Source organism: Megalops cyprinoides, chromosome 21 (assembly GCF_013368585.1).
Source record: "Megalops cyprinoides isolate fMegCyp1 chromosome 21, fMegCyp1.pri, whole genome shotgun sequence".
Classification (NCBI taxonomy): Eukaryota; Metazoa; Chordata; class Actinopteri; order Elopiformes; family Megalopidae; genus Megalops; species Megalops cyprinoides.
The window spans coordinates 4,120,865-4,140,866 of NC_050603.1; the positions used below are offsets into that span (position 1 = coordinate 4,120,865).

Below are 20,002 nucleotides of genomic sequence, written 5' to 3' on the forward strand. Positions count from 1 at the left end.
TGCTCAATGCAGCTGCCTGGAGTAATGTATTAGTTATAGCTTTTAGATATGTGATCGAATAGCCGGGGAGCCTGTTGGCTAACAAGCCTTTCAAGGTTGCACATTAGCCTTTCGGGCTAACAGCTTCGGAGCGGAGTGTAACTGATGTACTCTCGCGTTGTCGGTAATGAGCGGAGCAGAAAGGTGGGACTTCCCCATATGGGACGATCTCTCTGTGATTGGTCCCTCGAAATTGATTGTGTTCAGTCTGCGGCCATTACGTGAAATCTAGAGCGAGCCTTCAAAGGCGACTCGTTGTGTAAGCCGTGTTGCGTAAGAGAAGGGAAAAAAAAACGAGAAAGTGTAACACTGAGCTGAGATTAGACGCTTAACGTCAGGGACAGATTTCATTGCAGATAGGTTGTGTCTGGGTCCTTGTCTCTACTCGCCGGGAGCTTGCGTCTCCACCAATTCAAGACCAGCCAAAAAGTAAATATGTGTCACATCGCTGCTCCCCAAAGTCTAGAGTATCCTGATGCATTCTGGGGAAAGTAGACCTGATTAATTTCCCCAGTTCATACAGCCCATAAGAGCTGCAGCTTACATGTGTCGTGTATATATGAATGTCATAAATTGTCTGAAAGTGGAAAGTTATGCAGACAATGTCCTTCTCTGCTGATATATGCTGCATAAGTCCTAGTTAGGTTAGGTGAAGTTCCTAGTGAGGTTAGAGCGTAGCATATAAGAGCAGAGAAGGTGTTTATATGCTATGTAAGTCTAAGCTTGTAGTGAGGATGGGATTCGATGCAAAAGCACGGTTTGTCATTTTTTGTTTTTTTCTGCATGTATCTAGTTGCAAAAGCTTTTAGTACGACACTTCAACGCGACAGAATAGATACAGTCAGAGCATATGGACGTAGCTACAGTGTTTTAAAGGTAAGAGCAGATGGTGTGGCTCCCTGTTTACACTTCCTGAACAGCAGGAAAGGAGCAATGCATGCTGGGTACACAGAACTGACCCATCCCTGACCCCCCCCTCTGTCCCCCCCCCCACAGATGCCCATGGGTGACACGGACGTGGCGCTGTCTCCCGCCCAGATGGAGGAACTCCAGCGGAGCCCCTCAGCCTCCTCCACCTCTGCCTCCTCCTGCCCCTCCTCTCCCTCCAGCTCCTCCTCCTCGTCCTCCTCCTGCTTCAGCCACCTGCAGCATCAGCGGTGCCGCTCGGCCGGCCCCGGCAGCCCCGGCAGCAGCAGCAGCAGTGACGGCGTGCGGGGCGGCAGCCCACCGCTGGGCGTCATCTCCGAGGGCGTGGCAGAGATCGGCCCGCTCATCGACCCCGAGGTGGCCAGGAGGGCCTGCCAGGAGGTGCTGCAGAAGGTCAGGCTCCGCGAGGGCGAGGAGGCGCGGCCGGCCCTCGGGATCCGCGAGGAGGAGGGGGGCGAGGGCGAGGGGAGGCCGTCCCCGGGGGCGGGGCGGGGGCAGACGCGGGGGGGCGCAGCCAAGCAGTCCTGGCTCCTGCGGCTCTTCGAGTCCAAGCTCTTCGACATCTCCATGGCCATCTCCTACCTGTACAAGTCCAAGGAGCCAGGCGTGCAGGCCTACATCGGCAACCGGCTCTTCAGCTTCCGGGACGAGGACGTGGACGTGTACCTGCCGCAGCTGCTCAGCATGTACGTGCACATGGACGAGGACGTCGGGGACGCCATCCGGCCGTACGTGGTGCACCGCTGCCGGCAGAGCATCAGCTTCTCGCTGCAGTGCGCCTGGCTGCTGGGCGCCTACTCCTCCGACATGCACATCTCCACCCAGCGCCACTCGCGCGGCAGCCGGCTCCGAAAGCTCATCATGTCCGAGGAGCTGAAGCCCGCCGGGGGCCACCGGCCGCCCCCACGCCGCGACCCCGCCCCGCCCCCCTGCCCCCCCGCGGCCGAGCCCTGCCTGTCCCCTTCCAAGCGCACCCACCAGCGCTCCAAGTCGGACGCGGCGGCCAGCGTCAGCCTTGGCGGCGGTCTGAAGAGAACGGCCAGCAACCCCAAGGTGGAGAGCAGCCAGGAGGAGGTGAGGGCCGCCTGGTCACCCCCCCAGCCACAGCCTCGCAATTCATTACACTACATTACACTATATTACGCTACATTACACTACATTACATTACACTTCATTATATTACATTACATTACATTATATTACACTTCATTATTATTGTCATTTAGCAGACACTCTTAACCAGAGCGACTTCCATAGGTTACAGTACTTATATTTACATTTACATTTATTCGTTTGGCAGACGCTTTTATCCAAAGCGACTTACATAGGTTACAGTTCTTTACAATGTTATCCATTTATACAGCCGGATATTTACTGAGGAAATTCTGGGTTAAGTACCTCACCCAAGGGTAAAACAGCATTTCCCAAGCAGGGAATCAAACCAGCAACCTTTCGGTTAGAAGCCCTGCTCCTTAGCAGTCTGCCACACTGCCGCCCCAGGGGCATGGACCGTGTGCGGGCAGAACCGCTGCCCCTCTGCCGCACGGCAGGGTCCAGCGCGTCACAGTACATCGTCTGTTGTTGAGCAATACTTTATGCATTGTGCGACAGTATGTTTTCCATTGTTCGGCAGTGCTTGGGCCATTATAGAGCAGTACAGTGCCTATTGTGCTACAGTACACTGACCGTTGTATAGCAGCACATTGCCTGTTGTGGAGTAATACAGTCACCCATTCACATTTTTTGTGTGTGTGTTACGCTGACTAGTGTAACTGCAGCCCCTATACGATCTTTTGTCTGTTCTCGTCCAAAGACAGCTTTTAATATTGGATAGATATAGAAATATGGTAAATGCTAATGTCTTTCATGAAATTCAGAACTCTGGGCAGTTATTTTAGATGGGTGTGTAAGGGGTCCCTGTGTCAGATCACACTCATGTTCAGATCACAGTCCAGGCAGGTCGCTGAACACCACAGGCCTCTGCTCACTGCTGTAAAAGCAGGCTGTTCTCTGCTTGTGGTCAGGGAGGGAGGTGTGTAAGGATGTCTTTGCCACTTTGGTTTGTTTGGTTTTGAATGGAGTTCAGATGTGGGGGAGGTGGGTGTGTGGCATCTGTTTGGTTGCTTTCTGTGGGTCCCGCCTCCATTGTCAAGTGGAAGAGGTCACAGCCTGGAGTCACTGTGGGGCCGGGGGGGATGGAGGGGGAGGGGAAGTGAGAGGGGGAGGGGAGTGGGGGCTTTTAGGAGGAGTTGGAGAGGGGAAGGGTGGGGGGTTTTTTGAGAGATGGGGAGCGCCTGGGTGGAGTGGCCAGCTGTCAGCCAGCAGGAGTGTAGTGTGAGTCCAGCTGGCTCTGTGTGCTATGCAAGTGTGCTCACCACTGTTTTTGTGTCTGTGTGAGTTTGTGCACTTGTGTGTGGAATGTGTGTGTGTGTGTGTGTGTGCGTGACACCTAATTAGGTGCACTTTGCACTCATTTTTTTGCCATTTGACATATGCTCTTATCCAGAGTGACTAGCAGGCTGAAGTGTCTAAGACCGGTGCCTGTGTGTGCGTGCGTGTGTGTGTGTGTGTGTGTGTGCGTGTGTGTGTGTGCGCACGTGTGCGAGCTCCTCATTATACACACTAAAACACGGGGCACTCGGGAGTGTTGCGGGGAAAGTGCTTGGTTGGACGCAGCTGCTGGCTTGGTAGGTGGTTGGTACGTTGAACCAGCTTCTTGGTTTTTTTTTTTTTTTGGTTTTACTTTCTTCAAATACTTGCTGACTACTTTCCAGGCCGATGAAAATGTATTGCATGCTCCAATTGGACGTGCGTGTCAAATGATGCTGTAAGATGGTCGTAAAGTTGAGTACAGATGATTTTCCGTGAAACAGTCTTCCGTGGGTCCTGCTGTAGGGGCGAGACTCCCAGCTCCCTGGGAGGGGCAGCCTGCTACAGAGGGGGTCAAAGGTCAGAATACTGAACACAGAGAGGAGGGAAGTAGAGTAATCTTCAGTACAGCTGCGTGTGACAGGCGGGTGGGTGTGGCGCAGCCTCATCGGCTCTCCTCCCTCTCCCTGGAGGTGAGAGCGGGGAATCCGAGTGTTGGGGCGTCGTGAGAACAGGAGGGATCGTTCCTCCGCGCGGCTCGGCCTCCTCCTCCCTTTTCCTCTACGCGTGACGCTGGCGGGTCGCCCATCTGCCCTGCTGCTGCATCTGTCTCTCCCTCCCTCTCTCTCTCTCTCCTCTCTCCCTCACTCCGCAGATATCCTCCCATCTCTCGCTCTCGCTCTCCTTTCCCTCTCCAGCTGTGTCTTTAATCCCTCTCTCCACCCTTGCTGTTGGCTGTTTGGAGCATCACTGTCTCTCCCTCCCGCTCTCAGATCTGCCTTCCCTTCTTCCTGAAGTGTCCCTTTTTTCACCTTCACAGTCTGTGTCCCCCCTGGATCACTCACTGGCGCTCGCCGTCCTCCCCCTCTTCAGAACTGTTGTCGGCGAGCAGAGTACAGTGAACGGGCCCATCGGCAGGGTGGTGGTGTCGCAGCGTTCGCGGCCATCAGCGGGCCGACCGTGATCGCCACCGCCGCCACCTGCTGGAGGCCGGCCAAGCTGCGTGTGCTCAGAGTGAAAAGTTCAGCTTTGAGCTGTGCTCGGCTGGCAGGGTGAAGCTTGTGGGAAAGTCAGTGTAAGGATGGCTTTTTGCCAGTGTGACTCAATGGCTGGGCTGTAGCTGGTATCCTGGCGTGATGTCACAATACCGAGAGCAGCAGACGACTGAAGGTCAGGCCTGCGCAATTCAACCTGCTTGGCTTTTACTGCCTGTGATGTCATCAACAATAAACAGTCAGCTGACTTAGCAGTTCATTGTGATGTCAACAGTGATGGACAAATACATCATACCTGCAGACCCAGTGTCACCACTAAGAGTGGACATACAGGGACATTATTACACTGCCCTGGATCTTCAGTAGACATCATATCTCCCATACAGATCGCAGGAATAGCCTCACCCAGCACGCCTTTCAGAGGGGGTGTACTGGGCTGTGATTTACACACCTACAGAGATAAGGTGTCTGTGTTTGTATTGGGGTTCGTCACAGCGATGTGGGCTTTGCGTTCACACTAACCTATGGTAACCTATTATAAACCCCCCTCCCTCACACATTTCCTCATTCTACTCTCGATGACTAATGTTATGTTCTCCATACATCTCCCTTGTGCTGACCTGTCGCCACAGCAACAGTTTACCTTGAAGGGGGATGGGAGGTAGAGGTGGGGTGAGGGGGTGGGGGGGTTGTTCATATGGGAGCCTGGTGTTTGCCAAAGGACAGAGCTGAGTCAGTCATGACGAAATGTGAAGCATGAAGCTTTTATCTGGTTTGTTTACTCACTTTCTCATTATTGTGGGTTGCGTAGAGTGCATACAGCTGGAGCAGCAGAAAGAGCCGGAGCCCAGGTACAGAGCAGCCATTAGCACCGTAAACGAGCGCCTTGCTGAGAAGCAGGGCTCAGACGGGAGCGCACTGCAGCCTTTGTGTTTGCATGGCCGTTGTGCTGATTACTCTGTTACTGTCTGCTTCAGTCTTGCAGCCTGTTTGCTGGTGGCAGTATATCACTCCAGATTGTAAAAGGAGGTTTTAACACTGTTCTGGATGAAGCAGAGCCTCTTTACATTACACTATTGTCATTTATCAGATGCTTTTATCCAGAGCGACTTAAGCAGATTACAGTTATTTTTACGTGTTATCCATTTATACACCTGGATATTTACCGAAGCAATTTTGGGTTAAGTACCTTGCATACGGGTACAGCAGGAGTGCCCCAGCGGGAAATCGAACCAGCAACCTTTCGGTTTTGAGTCCTGCTCCATGCCTCTGTGCTAAACTGCCGCCCAGAGTGTAGCATCTTTACTTAGATGTGCAGGTAGATGATCTCTCTCCAAATCTGCTGAGATTAACATGGTGGGTTCATCTAGAAAAGTCTAATTTTTAACTGTGACTACAGCCAGCTCCCTTTAATTGCATACTCTGTTGTAAAGCATGCTATGTAGCTGGTCCTGTTTTAATCTCTAATTATTTCTGGTAATGTGTTGACTCTGGTTAAGCGCATGGTGTCACAGCAGCCTTGAGCGCATACCGTTATCAGGAGATAGCTAATGGAAGTTAACATGCAACCCCTGAGGTGTGAACAGCATGTAGCATAGGTCACACAGCTGGGCTGGCCTTATCAGCACAGACACCTCACCTGGAGCTGGGCTTTAATCTGATTGGTCGACCGCTGAGCAAACAGTTGCCCAATCAGATCTCGTCAGGGTCTTCAAACACTTATCATGGAAGCTGCAAACCAGCTAATGGAAGGAGTGGTTTTCCCCTTTGTGTGTGCGTGGGTGCGCGTGTGTGGGTGCGTGTGTGTGTGTGATTTTGGCTGGATGCGTTCTCTCATTTCCCCTTTCCATCCCCACATCTGAGAGTCAGTGTAGCGAAAGGGCCACCTGTTCACCCAGAACACTCATTACTGTAATGCAGTTGAGTCACTTTCTACTGTCAGGTGTTTTCCATCCAAACACTGACATTTTGTCCAGCAGTTGTTGGCTGAGATTTGAGCCTGTACGTTAAACACGGTGACCGTGGCCAAAATGTAACACAGATTTCTTTTTCTTTCTTTCTGATTACTACTGCACTGTGCAACTGATTCCGCTGCTCCAGAATTGCTGCTGTTTAATCCAGCATTTGCAGAGACCCAGTAGAACTCGTAGGCCACATCCATAGACACACATCTGTTCTGTTGTTCGATGATCACAGAGTCCAGCTTGGTGCGCTGGTAGTGTGCTGTTACTCATCTCGCTACTCATTTAGCGGAGACTCTTAGCCAGGGTGACTTACATAGGTTACAGTTTTACTTATTATCCATTTATATAGCTTTATATTTACTGAGGCAATTCTGGGTGAACTACCTTGCCCAAGGATACAGCAGCAGTGCCCCTTGGGGGAATCGAATCAGCGGTTATAAGCCCTGCCTCTTACCACTATGCTACACTGCCCCCACCACATGCAGGGTACCTGGTTTTACAGCGCTTGGGCGTGTGTGTGACACTCACATCTCTGGCGTCCTTCTTTCGGCCATGTTGGAGTGTCAGAGGAGAACGTGAGCAGCCTGGGGTGACGTAAGTGTGGCGTAATCCCCTAAGGTGAAAACTGCGTCTGGCACGGGGGTACCTGTCCTCTCTGTCAGAGTAAGAGCGTCTCTGCTTGTGGGCTCCCCATGAGGGTGCTACAGAGCTGAGAAACCCCTGACTATGGGCCCCACACAAGCAGTTTGGGACTTAACCCAGAGAGATCCTCTTGGCCACTGAGAGTACAGGACAGGAAGCCTGGAGTTCCTCTCTTAAAGGTCTTATTCCTTACTGAAAAAAATGAGGGACTGACTTATTTTTTTCTGAAGAAGCTACTTGTGATCACTTAACTTATCTGTAATTATTTACTTCAGAAGTGAGTTGAATGTGTTTGTCTTCCACTGTGGAGCTGCCACTGTTTCCCCGCCCCTGTGATGTCAGTCTGTTCTGGGAACACTGGGCAGCCCACTGCGTTAACTCAAAGCCGCGCATGTTTGGAGAGGCTAGTGGTGTGCCCAGAGGGACCTGGGGAACTTCTAGCTAGCTTGCCAAACACAGCGAAATAGCAGAGTGTGGTTAGATAGCTAACTGCCACTCTGCGTTCAGTTCAGCTGCTCACAGTGTGGGGCTGGAGCCAGTCAGTGTGGGGAAGAGTGACACTGACTCATTTCCAGGGCTCCCAGTGCAGATGGGGAGACCTCACTTTACTTGCTGTTTTATTCTGGTGAAACAGTGGCGGACATCATCGGGGAACGCTTTACAGCAGTTTCATGAACGGCTCCTTTTATCGGCTCATTGTTAGTCAGCGCCGCTGTAGAGAACAATGGCTTTAAGTGAGGGAGAAAGGATGGAAGCCACCCCACACACCCCAGCGCTGCATAATGGTGAGCACCACAGTGGGAGGGTGGGTGAGTAAGAGCTGGAAACAGAGGGTACCATAAACTGAATATCCTTGGAACGGTCCATTTCTCTTGTGTGTGGGGGGGGTTGGGGGGGGTGGGGGGCGGACAGGGAGGAGGGACATACAATTCTGGAACGGACAGCACATTCCACCCTCCCCAGCAGATCTCCTGGTGTGAAAATCGGCGCATAGCAGATGGTTAGCCACGCTTGGTCCCCGTCATGGCCAGTGCGTCGTGTGCGCGCGCGCGGGGGGGGGTTGGGGATGGCGTGGGTGTAAAAATCACAGCGTGTCCTGTTTTTCTCCCCCCTTCCCTGCTCCTGCGCTTCACCCTCCTTTCACAGGGGCTGAGCGACAGCACCGAAAGCCTCCAATCAGAGACTGGTACAGTAAGTCCTGCCCGCCGTGCATCATGGGATGTCGGCTGTCCTCTGTCACAGCCGATGCAATCTGCCTCTGTCTCGGGATCAAACGGCGTCTGCTGGTGTGACCAGGAGCGAATCCAAACTTTGGCCCTTCCAAACTCCTGCCGGCACTTTCCCAAGATGCAGATAAAGTTAAAGCGGCTGAATGCCATCTGCACAAAAGGGGTTTTTTTTGGCCATAGTTCTGATTCGTCCTGGGGCACATGCAGTCTCTTCCTTTTTGATTTCAAAAGCAATCAGTTACTGTTTGCCTCGAGTTTGCAGCTCAAGTTTTAGGGCTTTTTTTGTCTCTTTTATAGACCTTTATTTTAATCAGTGTTCCATGAGGAAGTGACCCCAACTCCTCCTCTGTAAATACTGAGTTTCCTTACACAGAACCTGTGCATTTCCACAGCAGGGGATGCTGGGAATTTCCTACAGACTCGATGGCAAACGGAACACAGTGTTGCTATGGTAATCGGGCGTGTGAGGGTGTCTGCTTTCGGAGGATCTGGGAGGATGATGAGGGGCTCGTGTTACTGTGAGGAAGATCTCCTGCTGTAAGACCCAGACTCAGGTAGACCCCAAGGATGACCCCCAACAGCAAATTGTGATGGGTGTTGTCTGGGATCTGATTAATTTAATATGGGAGAAACCTCATATCGTTCAGTGTCTGATTGGTTTAATACAGGAGCATTCTTGTATAGTCCACTATCTGATCTGTTTAACATGAGAGGATTCTAATATTTCTGACTGTTCAAAATAGTGAAAAGTAGGAACCAGTCTTTAAAAGAAGGCCTGTTTCTTTCTTTGCCTTGTTTCTTTCTATACATGGCGGTGGAAAAGAGATGGTCCCCAGCTCTAAGCTTGGGACACTACAGTCCTCTGAATGGAAGTGTTTTTATAGCCTGAGGAGCTTCTTTTGAGCCGGGAACAGATTGCAGCACCTGAACACAAGCAACGGGAGGAAGTGAATCTGTATTTGGTTAAGGAGGGAAAACCGCAGGGCTACCGCAGAGAGAGAGAGAGTGAGTGAGTGTGTGTGTCTGTGTGTGTGTGTGTGTGTGTGTGTCTGTGTGTGTGTCTGTGTCTGTGTCTGTCTGTCTGGTGTTTATGGCTGTGCTGAAGGTGGTTTAGATAAACACCAGGGTTTCAGTGTGACAGATTAGGCCTTGAGTTCTGATAAGGAGTGTAATTTTCGGCTTGATTCATGTCCTTGAACCAATGAGTTTTCTCCCCACTCCCATTTTCCCCTGTGATTCAGTAATTCTAAGTAATTCAGCCTCTGTCTATCAGCTTAATTGGGTTTAATATACTTGTTGATTTTACTTGAGTATTTAATTGTCATTGTGAAAACATTGTAGGAAAAAAAGTGATGGCAAGTAGCCAAACTATGATATCTGGAAAGGTGTTATCAGGCTCATTTGTGATTATTGAAGAATGTGGACCTCCTGTCTCCTGTGTGGACATTGGCCTTCAGCATTGCAGGGCTGTATAGCTGCCCTGATTGGCTCTCAGGCTCTGGGTTATGAGAATTGCGTATCGGAGCGGAGATCAGGTTTGACTGGTGACGCAGAAAGGGTGTGCACTCTTGTTTGGCCCGGTGTAGCCCAGGCCAGCCAGGTTAGAGTAATGTGCCACGTCTACATCAGGAAGCCCTGCTACAGAAAGCAGAGTTGCGTAACGGCTTTAAACGGTGACGTCTTTGGAATGCAAATTGCATGTTGCACACAAAAATAAAAATTTCATATGTGAATTTAACCATATTTTAAATTGTATGTAAAATATTTTATGTATTTTATTAAAACTCAACAAGGTGGTTGATATACTGTTAGACATACCCTACAGTTCCACTTATTTTTAGATTTTACTCCTGAATTTATTGCTGTTGTTATTTTGGTCTTCAGTGCATCAGAAGTGCCGTTTAAGCAAGCTTATCTTTTTATATAAAGAAAATGATGAGCCAAGATGAACATAACTTATCATTGTAATATTCTTACGTTGCTATTTCTGATGAAATACTGAAGGACCATTGTCATAAACGATAAAGAATTTTTCGTGGGGCTTTGTGTGTTTTTGTGCATTCTTATATGGGCTGGTGGTGGTAATGGTTCCGTGTACGACAGACAGGAGGTTGAAATGTATTGTGGGAAGCTGTAGTGTGCAGTGGGTGTGTAGACTGAGTGTTAGAGCGTGACGGCACACGCAGCCACTCTGCCCTTGCGCTGTGTCACACCCACACGCTTAGCGCTAATCTCCCCGTATTCCAGGCAGCGGTATAGGTGCTCGTTTTCCGGAAACACTTCTAACAGTGCCACCTGCTGTCCTTTTGTACTAGTAAATAATAATACATTTTATTCGTTCATCGCTTTGCTGTACTCTCAAGGAGACCCTAAAAATTTGAGCCACCCCAAATTTTGGCAGCCATTTGCAATTGAAAAACAATGACACCAACATTGTTGTTGATGTAGCAAAATCTCGTGTGGTGAATAATTTTGTCCTCCCAGACCCAAATAGCATTTACTCAGTAGTTCCGTACAGGTGTGCTGTGGTCAGAAAGTGGCCCATCCCTGATCTGAAAAGCTTCTCGTGTCTGTGGTGTGAGTGTTGTTTCACATGCTCAGTGTGAGTGTTGGTTCTGCCGGGTTGTGTCATGCGCTGGCGTGGAACTGATTTGCTGTCATGGGACAGGCTGGAGGGTGTTGCGAGGGGCCAGGTGGTGGGGACGTAATTGGGGAAGTGTTGCGCTTAATCCCCCATTGTGCTGCGATAATGAAGTGTTTTCTTCCTCTCGCTTTCGTCACGAAGAGGAACACTGAACTCTGTGGGAAGCAACCACCGCACTGTGCCTGTGGTTCCTGCGTTGTGACCTTCTCTCTCTCTCTCCCCCTCTCCCTCTCTCTCCCTCTCTCTGTCCTTCCCTCACCTCTCCCTCTGTCTCTCTCTCCGTCCTTCTCTCCCTCTCCCTCTCTCTCCCTCTCTCTCCCCTTTTCCCGTTGTCCTTGTATTTCTTGTAATCTGTGTACCTCATCTTACCCTCTCTGTACTCTCTGTGTGTGTGTCCTGATTTTCCCTCCTCTCCCTGCCTGTTGGCACACACTCCGTCCCCCCCCATGTTCCAACACTCCTCTCTCAATCCCGCCCTGTGCGACCCCCCCCCCCCCCAGCCGGTTCGCCTGACCCCCCAGCGGGAGTTCATGAAGTCCCTGATGGGCATCGGGAAGCGCCTGGCCACGCTGCCCACCAAGGAGCAGAAAACGCAGCGGCTGATCTCCGAGCTGTCGCTGCTCAACCACAAGCTGCCCGCCCGCGTCTGGCTGCCCACCGCCGCCTTCGACCACCACGTGGTGCGCGTGCCCCACACCCAGGCTGTCGTGCTCAACTCCAAGGACAAGGTGAGCAATGCAGTGCCTGTAGGGCTACCCTACGTTGGTCCGGGAGGGCCCCAGTGCCTGTAGGGCTACTTTGCACTGGACCTGGAGGGCAGCAGTGTCTGAAGTTTTGCAAGCTGGCCAGACTTTTAACCACCTAATTCTGTTATTTTGATTGGGCAAATGTAACTTCCCCAACCCTATTTCTGACAGTCAGTGGGTTAATTAGGGCAAAGAGACTACAGTAAGAGAAACAATGAATATATGTGCAGAAGTGTGTGTTTGTATGTGTTCACGTGTTATATATTTTATTTGTATATATTTACTCTTTCGTTGGCAGGATTTGGTGATTTTACACTGAATTTGTTTGACTTAATTCTCATAAATCCCGCTCGTATGAAGACTCAGTGTACCAGTGAGGGTGTGAGCCGCGAACGCGTGCTGTTTGTCCCCTGCCAGGCTCCGTACCTGATCTACGTGGAGGTGCTGGAGTGCGAGGGCTTCGAGACGTCTAGCGTGCCCGCGCGGATCCCGGAGGCGCGTATCCGCTGCACGCGCTCGGCGGAGAACCTTCCGGACTGCGGCATCACGGCCGAGCAGCGCGCCGGCAGCTTCTCCACCGTGCCCAACTACGACAACGACGACGAGGCCTGGTCGGTGGACGACATCGGCGAGCTGCAGGTGGAGGTGAGACTAGGAAACCTGGGGATACGTCCGCTCGGGGAGTTTAACCACGGGCTCCTGAGCGACTGCTTGCTGTTAACATAGTTTGTCCAACTGAAGTTTAACAGCGGGTTACGTTTCTTTACCCTTGTATGTAATTTGGTGCAAGCGCTAATTTGTGACTTGAAGCCCGTATTTTGCCCTGCCTCTTTGTCCCTCTAACACACATGGACACAGTGACACAGCCCTTGTTCACCTCAATAATCACCACATCCAGTCTGCGTCTGCATTCTGTCTCATGGACCACAAATAACAATAATCGCATCAACGCGCGCATTCTCGTGCCAGCGAGCTGCCCGCAAACAAATGCGCCTCCTGCTGCGCCGGCGTGTCCGTTCACACGTCCTCCCACGCTCACACACACACACACACACACACACACACACGTGTGCCATGTGATCGTGCGCTGTCACACACACCCACACCGGGTGCTCATTGGCCGCTGTCCATCCAGTCTGTATGGCTCCGCCCACCATGTGGGACTGCCGTGCCGCTCCTACGGACTTCCGGTTCCGCCACGTCTCTGAGCCTACCCACAATCCCCCCTGCTGATGAAGCTGGCTGAAGGAGGCAAGCCTGATTCCAGCTCAGCGGGAATTTCTCCTCCATTTCCCACAGTGCTCAGGGGAGGTGAATGGACTATGTGTTTTGAGCGCCCCCTGGTGGCTGTACAGTGATCTCCCCGTGTGCTGTCTCTGCAGCTCCCAGAGATCAACACCAACAGCTGTGACAACATCTCCCAGTTCTCTGTGGACAGTCTCACCAGCCAGGAGAGCAAAGAGCCCGTCTTCATCGCCGCCGGCGACATCAGGTACAGTGACATCACAGCAGCCCATGTCAGAACCATGTCACATGTGCCTTAAGAGGAGTCTAATTGGATTGATGGTAACACAGAGAAAGTAATAATGTAATTTTGGCAGTGTTTTTGACAATGTCAGGATGCGAATTTAAAAGCCTGTAGTATAGGCAGTATACTTACTTTTTCTATCCTGTCACCTGTCCCCCTGTTTGTGTGTACAGGAGGCGTCTGTCCGAGCAGCTGGCCCACACCCCCACCACATTTCGGAGAGACCCGGAGGACCCCTCAGCGGTGGCTTTGAAGGAGCCCTGGCAGGAGAAAGTCCGGTGAGTGTCACTAGGAGGGGACCTGCTGAGTGAAGCATTTCCATGGGGTTCACTGTTAAATCCTAACTGACATTAGCTTCATCAGTACTGTGACCCTGATGTGTGGTAAAGGCAGTGTTTGGGTACTGCCAGTGGACTGGTGTGTGGGTCACAGTGTGACTGCTCTCTCTCCTCCTCTCCGCCCCAGACGGATACGGGAGGGCTCGCCCTACGGCCACCTCCCAAACTGGCGCCTGCTCTCGGTCATCGTCAAGTGCGGGGACGACCTGCGTCAGGAGCTGCTGGCCTACCAGGTGTTGTGCCAGCTGCAGGTAACGTCGCCTTGAATAAACAAAACTCAGTGTGTGGTTTGTATGTCCATCACTTTTTAGGTCCTTAAACTCTCCCTCTGTGTCTCTCGTCCCCTCCAGTCTATCTGGGAGCAGGAGAGGGTTCCTCTCTGGATCAAGCCGTATAAGATCCTGGTGATCTCGTCGGACAGCGGGATGATCGAGCCGGTGGTGAACGCTGTGTCCATCCACCAGGTGAAGAAGCAGAGCCAGCTGTCCCTGCTGGACTACTTCCTCCAGGAGCATGGGAACTACACCACCGAGGGCTTCCTCACCGCCCAGCGCAACTTTGTACAGAGCTGCGCCGGCTACTCCCTCATCTGCTACCTGCTGCAGGTGAAGGACAGGTGAGACAGGCCTCAACACATCTCCAGTCTCACCTCACCCCCCCTTTCTCTGTCCTATCTCCTCTCCCCCAGCCTCCATCTCACTCCTCTCCCTTTCTCACCTTCAGTCTCTCTCCCTCCCCTTGCTTCACACTCCCTCCTTCTCTCACTCTCCCCTCCCCTATTGTCTGTGTTGCTTTCTGCTATTCTTCAGGCACCTGCCTTTCTTCACTCTTCTCCATATCATATATGTCTCTTTCTCTCTCTCTCCCTCTCTGGTCTCTCTCTGGATCTGTCTCCCCCTCTGTTTTCTCTCTTTCTCTCTCTCACTCTCTGATCTCTCGCTTTCTCTTTGTCTCTCTCTCTCTGGTCTCTCTGTTTCTCTCTCCCTCTGATGTCCCTTCTCTCTCACCGCTCTCAAAATGTCTCCCTCACGTGTACAGACACAATGGGAACATCCTGTTGGACTCTGAGGGCCACATCATCCACATCGACTTCGGCTTCATCCTGTCCAGCTCCCCCCGCAACCTGGGCTTCGAGACGTCAGCCTTCAAGCTCACCAGCGAGTCTGTGGACGTGAGTGCGAGTTCAGATCCTTAGACCAGCAAAGAGATAGTAAGACACCTGGAGCGGATTACATGGGTGCCCTGTTCTGGACACACCTGGATTTCTGACAGGGTCAAGTGACATGTAGCGCTATTCTGTGTGGAGATACCAGCACTTCACTTCAGTTTTCATACAACATGCTTATCTAATTGAGGCTTGAGGCTGATTTTCAGTTTAGTGAAATAAATCGGTAAATGTCTGAAAACAGTCACCCGGTGTTGAGTTGGGCGCACCAAGCACACATTGAACCTCTGGTGGTGGATTTAGAAACGGCCACAATGTCAGGCAAAACCCCTCTGAATTCCTGAAGACCAATAATATAAGTGTTAAATGGGAAGGATTCTGAGGTCTGAGGTCTGAGGTTAGCTGTTGTGGCTGCTTTGAGGGGTGTTTCAAGGGCTGTAGGTTTTAAAAGTATAACAGTTAAGGTAGCATTACTGAGATGCTGAATGGTTTCAGGTCGTGGATGGTGTGATATTTTCACATGGTATAAGAGCGGCTCATCAGTAAGCGTGCGCGCATGTGGTCACTCTGTCTCGGCAGTGTGCTGTTCTGGTAATGAGCTGATCCCATAATTGAAAGGTTGCCGGTTTGATACCCCGCTGGTGCACTGCCATTGTAGCCATGGGCAATTGCCAGAGTAAATATCCAGCTATACAAATGGATATTTAAAAAAAGTCACTCAGGATAAAAGCATCTGTAATGTAACGTAATGTCTCCTCCCCCTTTCACAGGTAATGGGTGGTCTGGATGGCGACATGTTCATCTACTACAAGATGCTGATGCTGCAGGGTCTGATTGCCGCCCGGAAGCACATGGAGAAGGTGGTGCAGATCGTGGAGATCATGCAGCAAGGTACAGACCCTATGCCGATCTGGTCGGGCACATGAAAATGCTGTGTTAAAGTATGTTAAAGTCTTTTACCCACTCAGCTTTCTAACTGCAAAGAAGGCATTTCCTTGGCAGATGCAGGTATTGCTGTAGGGTGTGCTGTTTTAGCCAGTGCTGGAAGAGCTTTCATTTTGAAGGGACAGTGTGCTGCTATGCAGATGGAATATTTTCCATTTTTTAAATTTCTTTTTTTCATATCAGGTTCATCTTTATTTAATGTTGTTGAAAATGAGCGCTCCCCTTTCAGACTTCTCCAATGGTTTGACATGGACAGCGTTATTAGAGTTTTTTGGGGGTACTTTTCATGAGTGAATATGCCATATAAAAACACGTTTGCAAGTTCTGTGATTAGTGTAAGTCTGGAGGTGGACATTTTAATCGTTGTGTGTTTGTTTAAACACATTGTAGCCTCTCCAGGATAAATCAGGTCTGTATTCTCTCTGTCCCTCCGGAGGCAGCAGTGTAGCATAGTGATAAGGAGCAGAACTCGTAACCGAAAGGTTGCAGGTTCAATTTCCCGCTGGGGCACTGCTGCTGTACCCCAGGGTACTAAACCCTCAATTGCCTCAGTAAATATCAAGCTGTATAAATGGATAACACGTAAAAAATAAAAATAAAAGCAAAAATAAAATGTAAGTTGCTTTGGGTAAGAGCGTCTGCTAAATGCCACTGATGTAATGTAATGTAATGTCCCGCTCGCAGGTTCCCACCTGCCCTGTTTCCACGGCTCCAGCACCATCCGGAACCTGAAGGAGCGCTTCCACATGAACCTGACGGAGGAGCAGCTGCAGGTGCTGGTGGAGCAGATGGTGGACGGGTCCATGCGCTCCATCACCACCAAGCTGTACGACGGCTACCAGTACATCACCAACGGCATCCTGTAAACACACGCGCGCACACACACATACACACGCGCGCACACACAGAACCGGACTCCTCTACAGACTACGGAGGCCACGCCTCCTTCTTCTGTCACCCGACACCGTGCCCGAAGCCCCTCCCCTTGGCGCTGTCATGGCTCCTCCCCTGTGAGGGAGTCGGCGTTCTCTCTGCTGCTGGGGGACCCTGCGGGAGCCCAGGGGACACGGCCGGGTCGTGCCGTCATCAACACTTCTGCTCTTGCGTACCTCTGTGCCACCGGTCACCCAGTCTCTCTCGAACCCTCCCCTCACGCCCCGTCTCCTGCCTCTGCCTCCCATCACGCATTGCAGTCGAGACGCTGCCCGGTTTCACTCGTTGCCCCCCCCCCTCCCTGTCTGCTTTCGCGGTCTGGGGGCTGTGTGCTTGCTCTGCGCCACTGCGGCCCTCTGAGTCTGGGACTGCAGCGGACGCAGGGTGACATCACAGAGCACTGGGATTCACACTGGCTGCCTTTAAGTAAACTTATTTCCATGAACTGGGACCGGTAAATTTGCCATTAGGAAGAAAAATTGCATTAATTAAACTGTTATTCCTTGGTGGTAATTCAGAAAAGACTATGGTTAGGTAATGCTTGCAAAAGTCCCATTTCTTGAAAAAAGAAACATACTGAAAATGAAATGGTCTCAATTTAATTTTATTATAGTTGTTTTATTGTAGTTTTAACCCAAACAGTGTTTTTAAGCTATTCAAGGCCCAAGCCATAATCTGTGGAGACTGAGTTTCATTTGTAAAGCGCTATGCATTGAAAGTAGTCTCATTTTAAAGCTTTTAGCGTACTACACATCTATACTGGGTGGCTCTTGCATATGTATGTTTTAATCCCTGAGGTAGTAAGTACGTAAGGTGTCATTTCAGTTGCAGGCTTTGCCTAATGCAAAGCTCCAGGTCCCTGTCCTGGCAGGAGGATTGCCTTGTAGCCCAGTGTAGGCGTCCCCCATACCGCCAGGCCTTAAGCTCCAAATCTCTGACCTATATGGGTTCCGCTTAACCTGTTGACGGAGCGTTTTGTAAACAGAGGGGCGGTGGGTCGGTGCCTCGTTCTCTGTGGACTGAAAATTCAAAGGGAAGGGAGGGGCTAGCAGGTGAAACATGGCCACACGTTCACCTTCCTACACTGCTGGGCACTGGGGTTGCCTGGGCTTGGAGAACAGGACAGGCCTGAGAGCACACGCCATTGGCCCGCTGATGACCCCTCCCCCTGGCCCTGCTCCTCCCATTTTTCAGTGAGAAGGCGGAGGAGTTTGGGGGTAGGGGGGGAGGCATTGAGGTGGACAATAATAACACTTAAAGTTTTTGAATGCCCCCTCCTTGTATGGCATTTAATGCATGTGACCAAGGGGCATGAAAGCACACAAATGCACCAGTCATTTCAAGGTAAACTGCTGCCCAGGAGGGCAGTGCAAGAACACTTACAGCATCTGCATTGGGACTGCTGTCCTTTTTACATTATGGCAAAGAACAGCACAGTGATATCAAATGGACTTGAACCTTACCTTGAACCTCTTACCCTCTCTAAGACACAAATCCACCCCCCCCCCCAACCAGAAACAAGCTGATATTTTACATATTTTAGATGTTTTTAGGAGGCAGAACTGGACTTTTGAATCGTCACGCTGACTGTGAAGCCACTAAGGAGGATCGTAATGAAGTCACTGGCGCTGAAGACAATATTGTGGAAGCGCAGTATTTCTGTGGACATTTTCTGAGGTTCCCTCATACTTGAACAAATAGGTTATGTAGCTGTGGTTTTCAAAAAAAGGAGGTAGTCAGGAGAGCAAAAAAATAACAAAAAAAGACTTTACCTTTGGATGCATCTCTCTTTCCCTTTTTTTTACTGCCTACTCCTGAGGTGCATTCTGGGAGTGAACTAAGACCTTTCTCTACCGATTCCTTCAGTGTTTGCGGTCAGAGGAGGAGAAACATCTCGGTTTGTTGGGTCAAGAGTTTTGTGGGGGGGGGGGATTTGCAATGTGTAAAAACGTCGCGGAACATTTTGAGCAACAAATCGAAATTGTTTCTGCACTCCGAGGCCAAACAAGTGCCGTCTCTCTGTTGTCCCTGGACGAAATGTTTTTGTCACTCCTGTTGTTTGTGTAGTATCTCCACATGGACCTTTTTTTCCCATCATGCACCAGGCATCTTCTGTCTTGCCGCACTCTTGGTTTGCATTCCAAGCCCAACCCTTGTGCTCTTACAGTATGGTGTGAGGCCAACACAGCCGCCATCAAAAGGCCTGTTTGAAGCCTTCAGTGTGCCTGTGCAACTTCCCCAAAGCACAGAGAAGAGACCCTTTCAGAATACACCCAGACTCATAAAACACAGGCAGACCCTTACACACTAACAAAACAGCAGAAGTCCTATGCTTCACTGCACAGATGTGGACGTAGAAATAAATTTCATGAATATTTACAGAATTATCTTAAAAACCCCCACGTGTTCAAAGCAAAGTTGTGATAATTGATATGGTCCTTCACATATCCTTTTTCACATATTCCTTTTAGTTTGTGTAGTGAGTTATATTTTACTGTCTGCTATCTGAGAAGGGTTCTCAATTTTAATTTTTAAATTTTTTTATTTCATGCACATCATATTGTTGTTGTTCTGAGGACTGACAGCTGATGCTGAAGGTCAAGGACACCTTTTTCCCCTCCCTCCCTCCCTCCTGAGTGAGTGATGCGTTTCTATAGCCTGACCGTAACTGGTCAGGAAGACCGTTCTGAGATCCTATCAGGAGGCATTATGCCTGACAGAAACACTTTTACACTGAATGAGCTATTTTATATTGCTCTTCATGGCACAAAACATGACCTTGGAATGCAGCCAATGAATATGGGGGATTTTCCTTATTTACTCATTGATTGTTCAATGCATGGTTCGGATTGGTCCGTGTGTCATATTGGCTTTCTGGGCCAGTCAGTTGAATTATTATTAAATATATCATCCCTTCTGTCCTTCACTCACTTACCTCAAGGGCGAATACTGTTAGTGTGAGAAAGAGCCCATTTCTTCTATTTTTTTTTTTTGTAACTTAATTCTTCTTTCCTTTGTTGTATTTGTCGAATCTCTCGCTGTCCTCTTTAACAGCTATGTAAAAGAACCAGCTCTTATGATCCTGTGAATGACATCTCTTAACTTGTGAATGTTTCTTTGTATAATAAAATTAACTTACTTGTCTGACTGGTTGTGGGACAGCATGACTAAGCAAAAAAAAAAAAAAGCATCCGGTAGAGGGACAGCAGCAGACTTTAAAGGGCATTGAACCTCAGGATGAATATTTTTGTGTTGTTGAGTACCTTGTGCTTTATTTGGCATAGAAATCGATGCGCTAAATCCTCTAAAGAGCAGGGA

At 50.1% G+C, this 20,002-nt stretch overlaps 1 protein-coding gene across 2 annotated transcripts in view; it reads left to right on the top strand.

The window, feature by feature from the left end:
* LOC118796579 (phosphatidylinositol 4-kinase beta-like) overlaps window positions 1–18,455 on the top strand; it is a 29,056-nt gene extending 10,601 nt beyond the window's left edge. Inside the window, exons 2-12 of one of the 2 annotated variants that reach the window (XM_036555549.1) lie at window positions 1,036–2,040; window positions 8,303–8,347; window positions 11,530–11,757; window positions 12,193–12,420; window positions 13,158–13,267; window positions 13,477–13,581; window positions 13,769–13,892; window positions 13,992–14,257; window positions 14,680–14,812; window positions 15,577–15,697; window positions 16,436–18,455. In XM_036555549.1, the coding sequence (XP_036411442.1) occupies window positions 1,036–2,040; window positions 8,303–8,347; window positions 11,530–11,757; window positions 12,193–12,420; window positions 13,158–13,267; window positions 13,477–13,581; window positions 13,769–13,892; window positions 13,992–14,257; window positions 14,680–14,812; window positions 15,577–15,697; window positions 16,436–16,617 (2,547 nt within the window). In that variant the 3' untranslated portion in view covers window positions 16,618–18,455. The remainder of the gene's footprint in view (window positions 1–1,035; window positions 2,041–8,302; window positions 8,348–11,529; window positions 11,758–12,192; window positions 12,421–13,157; window positions 13,268–13,476; window positions 13,582–13,768; window positions 13,893–13,991; window positions 14,258–14,679; window positions 14,813–15,576; window positions 15,698–16,435) is intronic. The other variant, XM_036555548.1, reaches the window with a different exon arrangement.
* The last annotated feature ends 1,547 nt before the right edge of the window (window positions 18,456–20,002 follow it).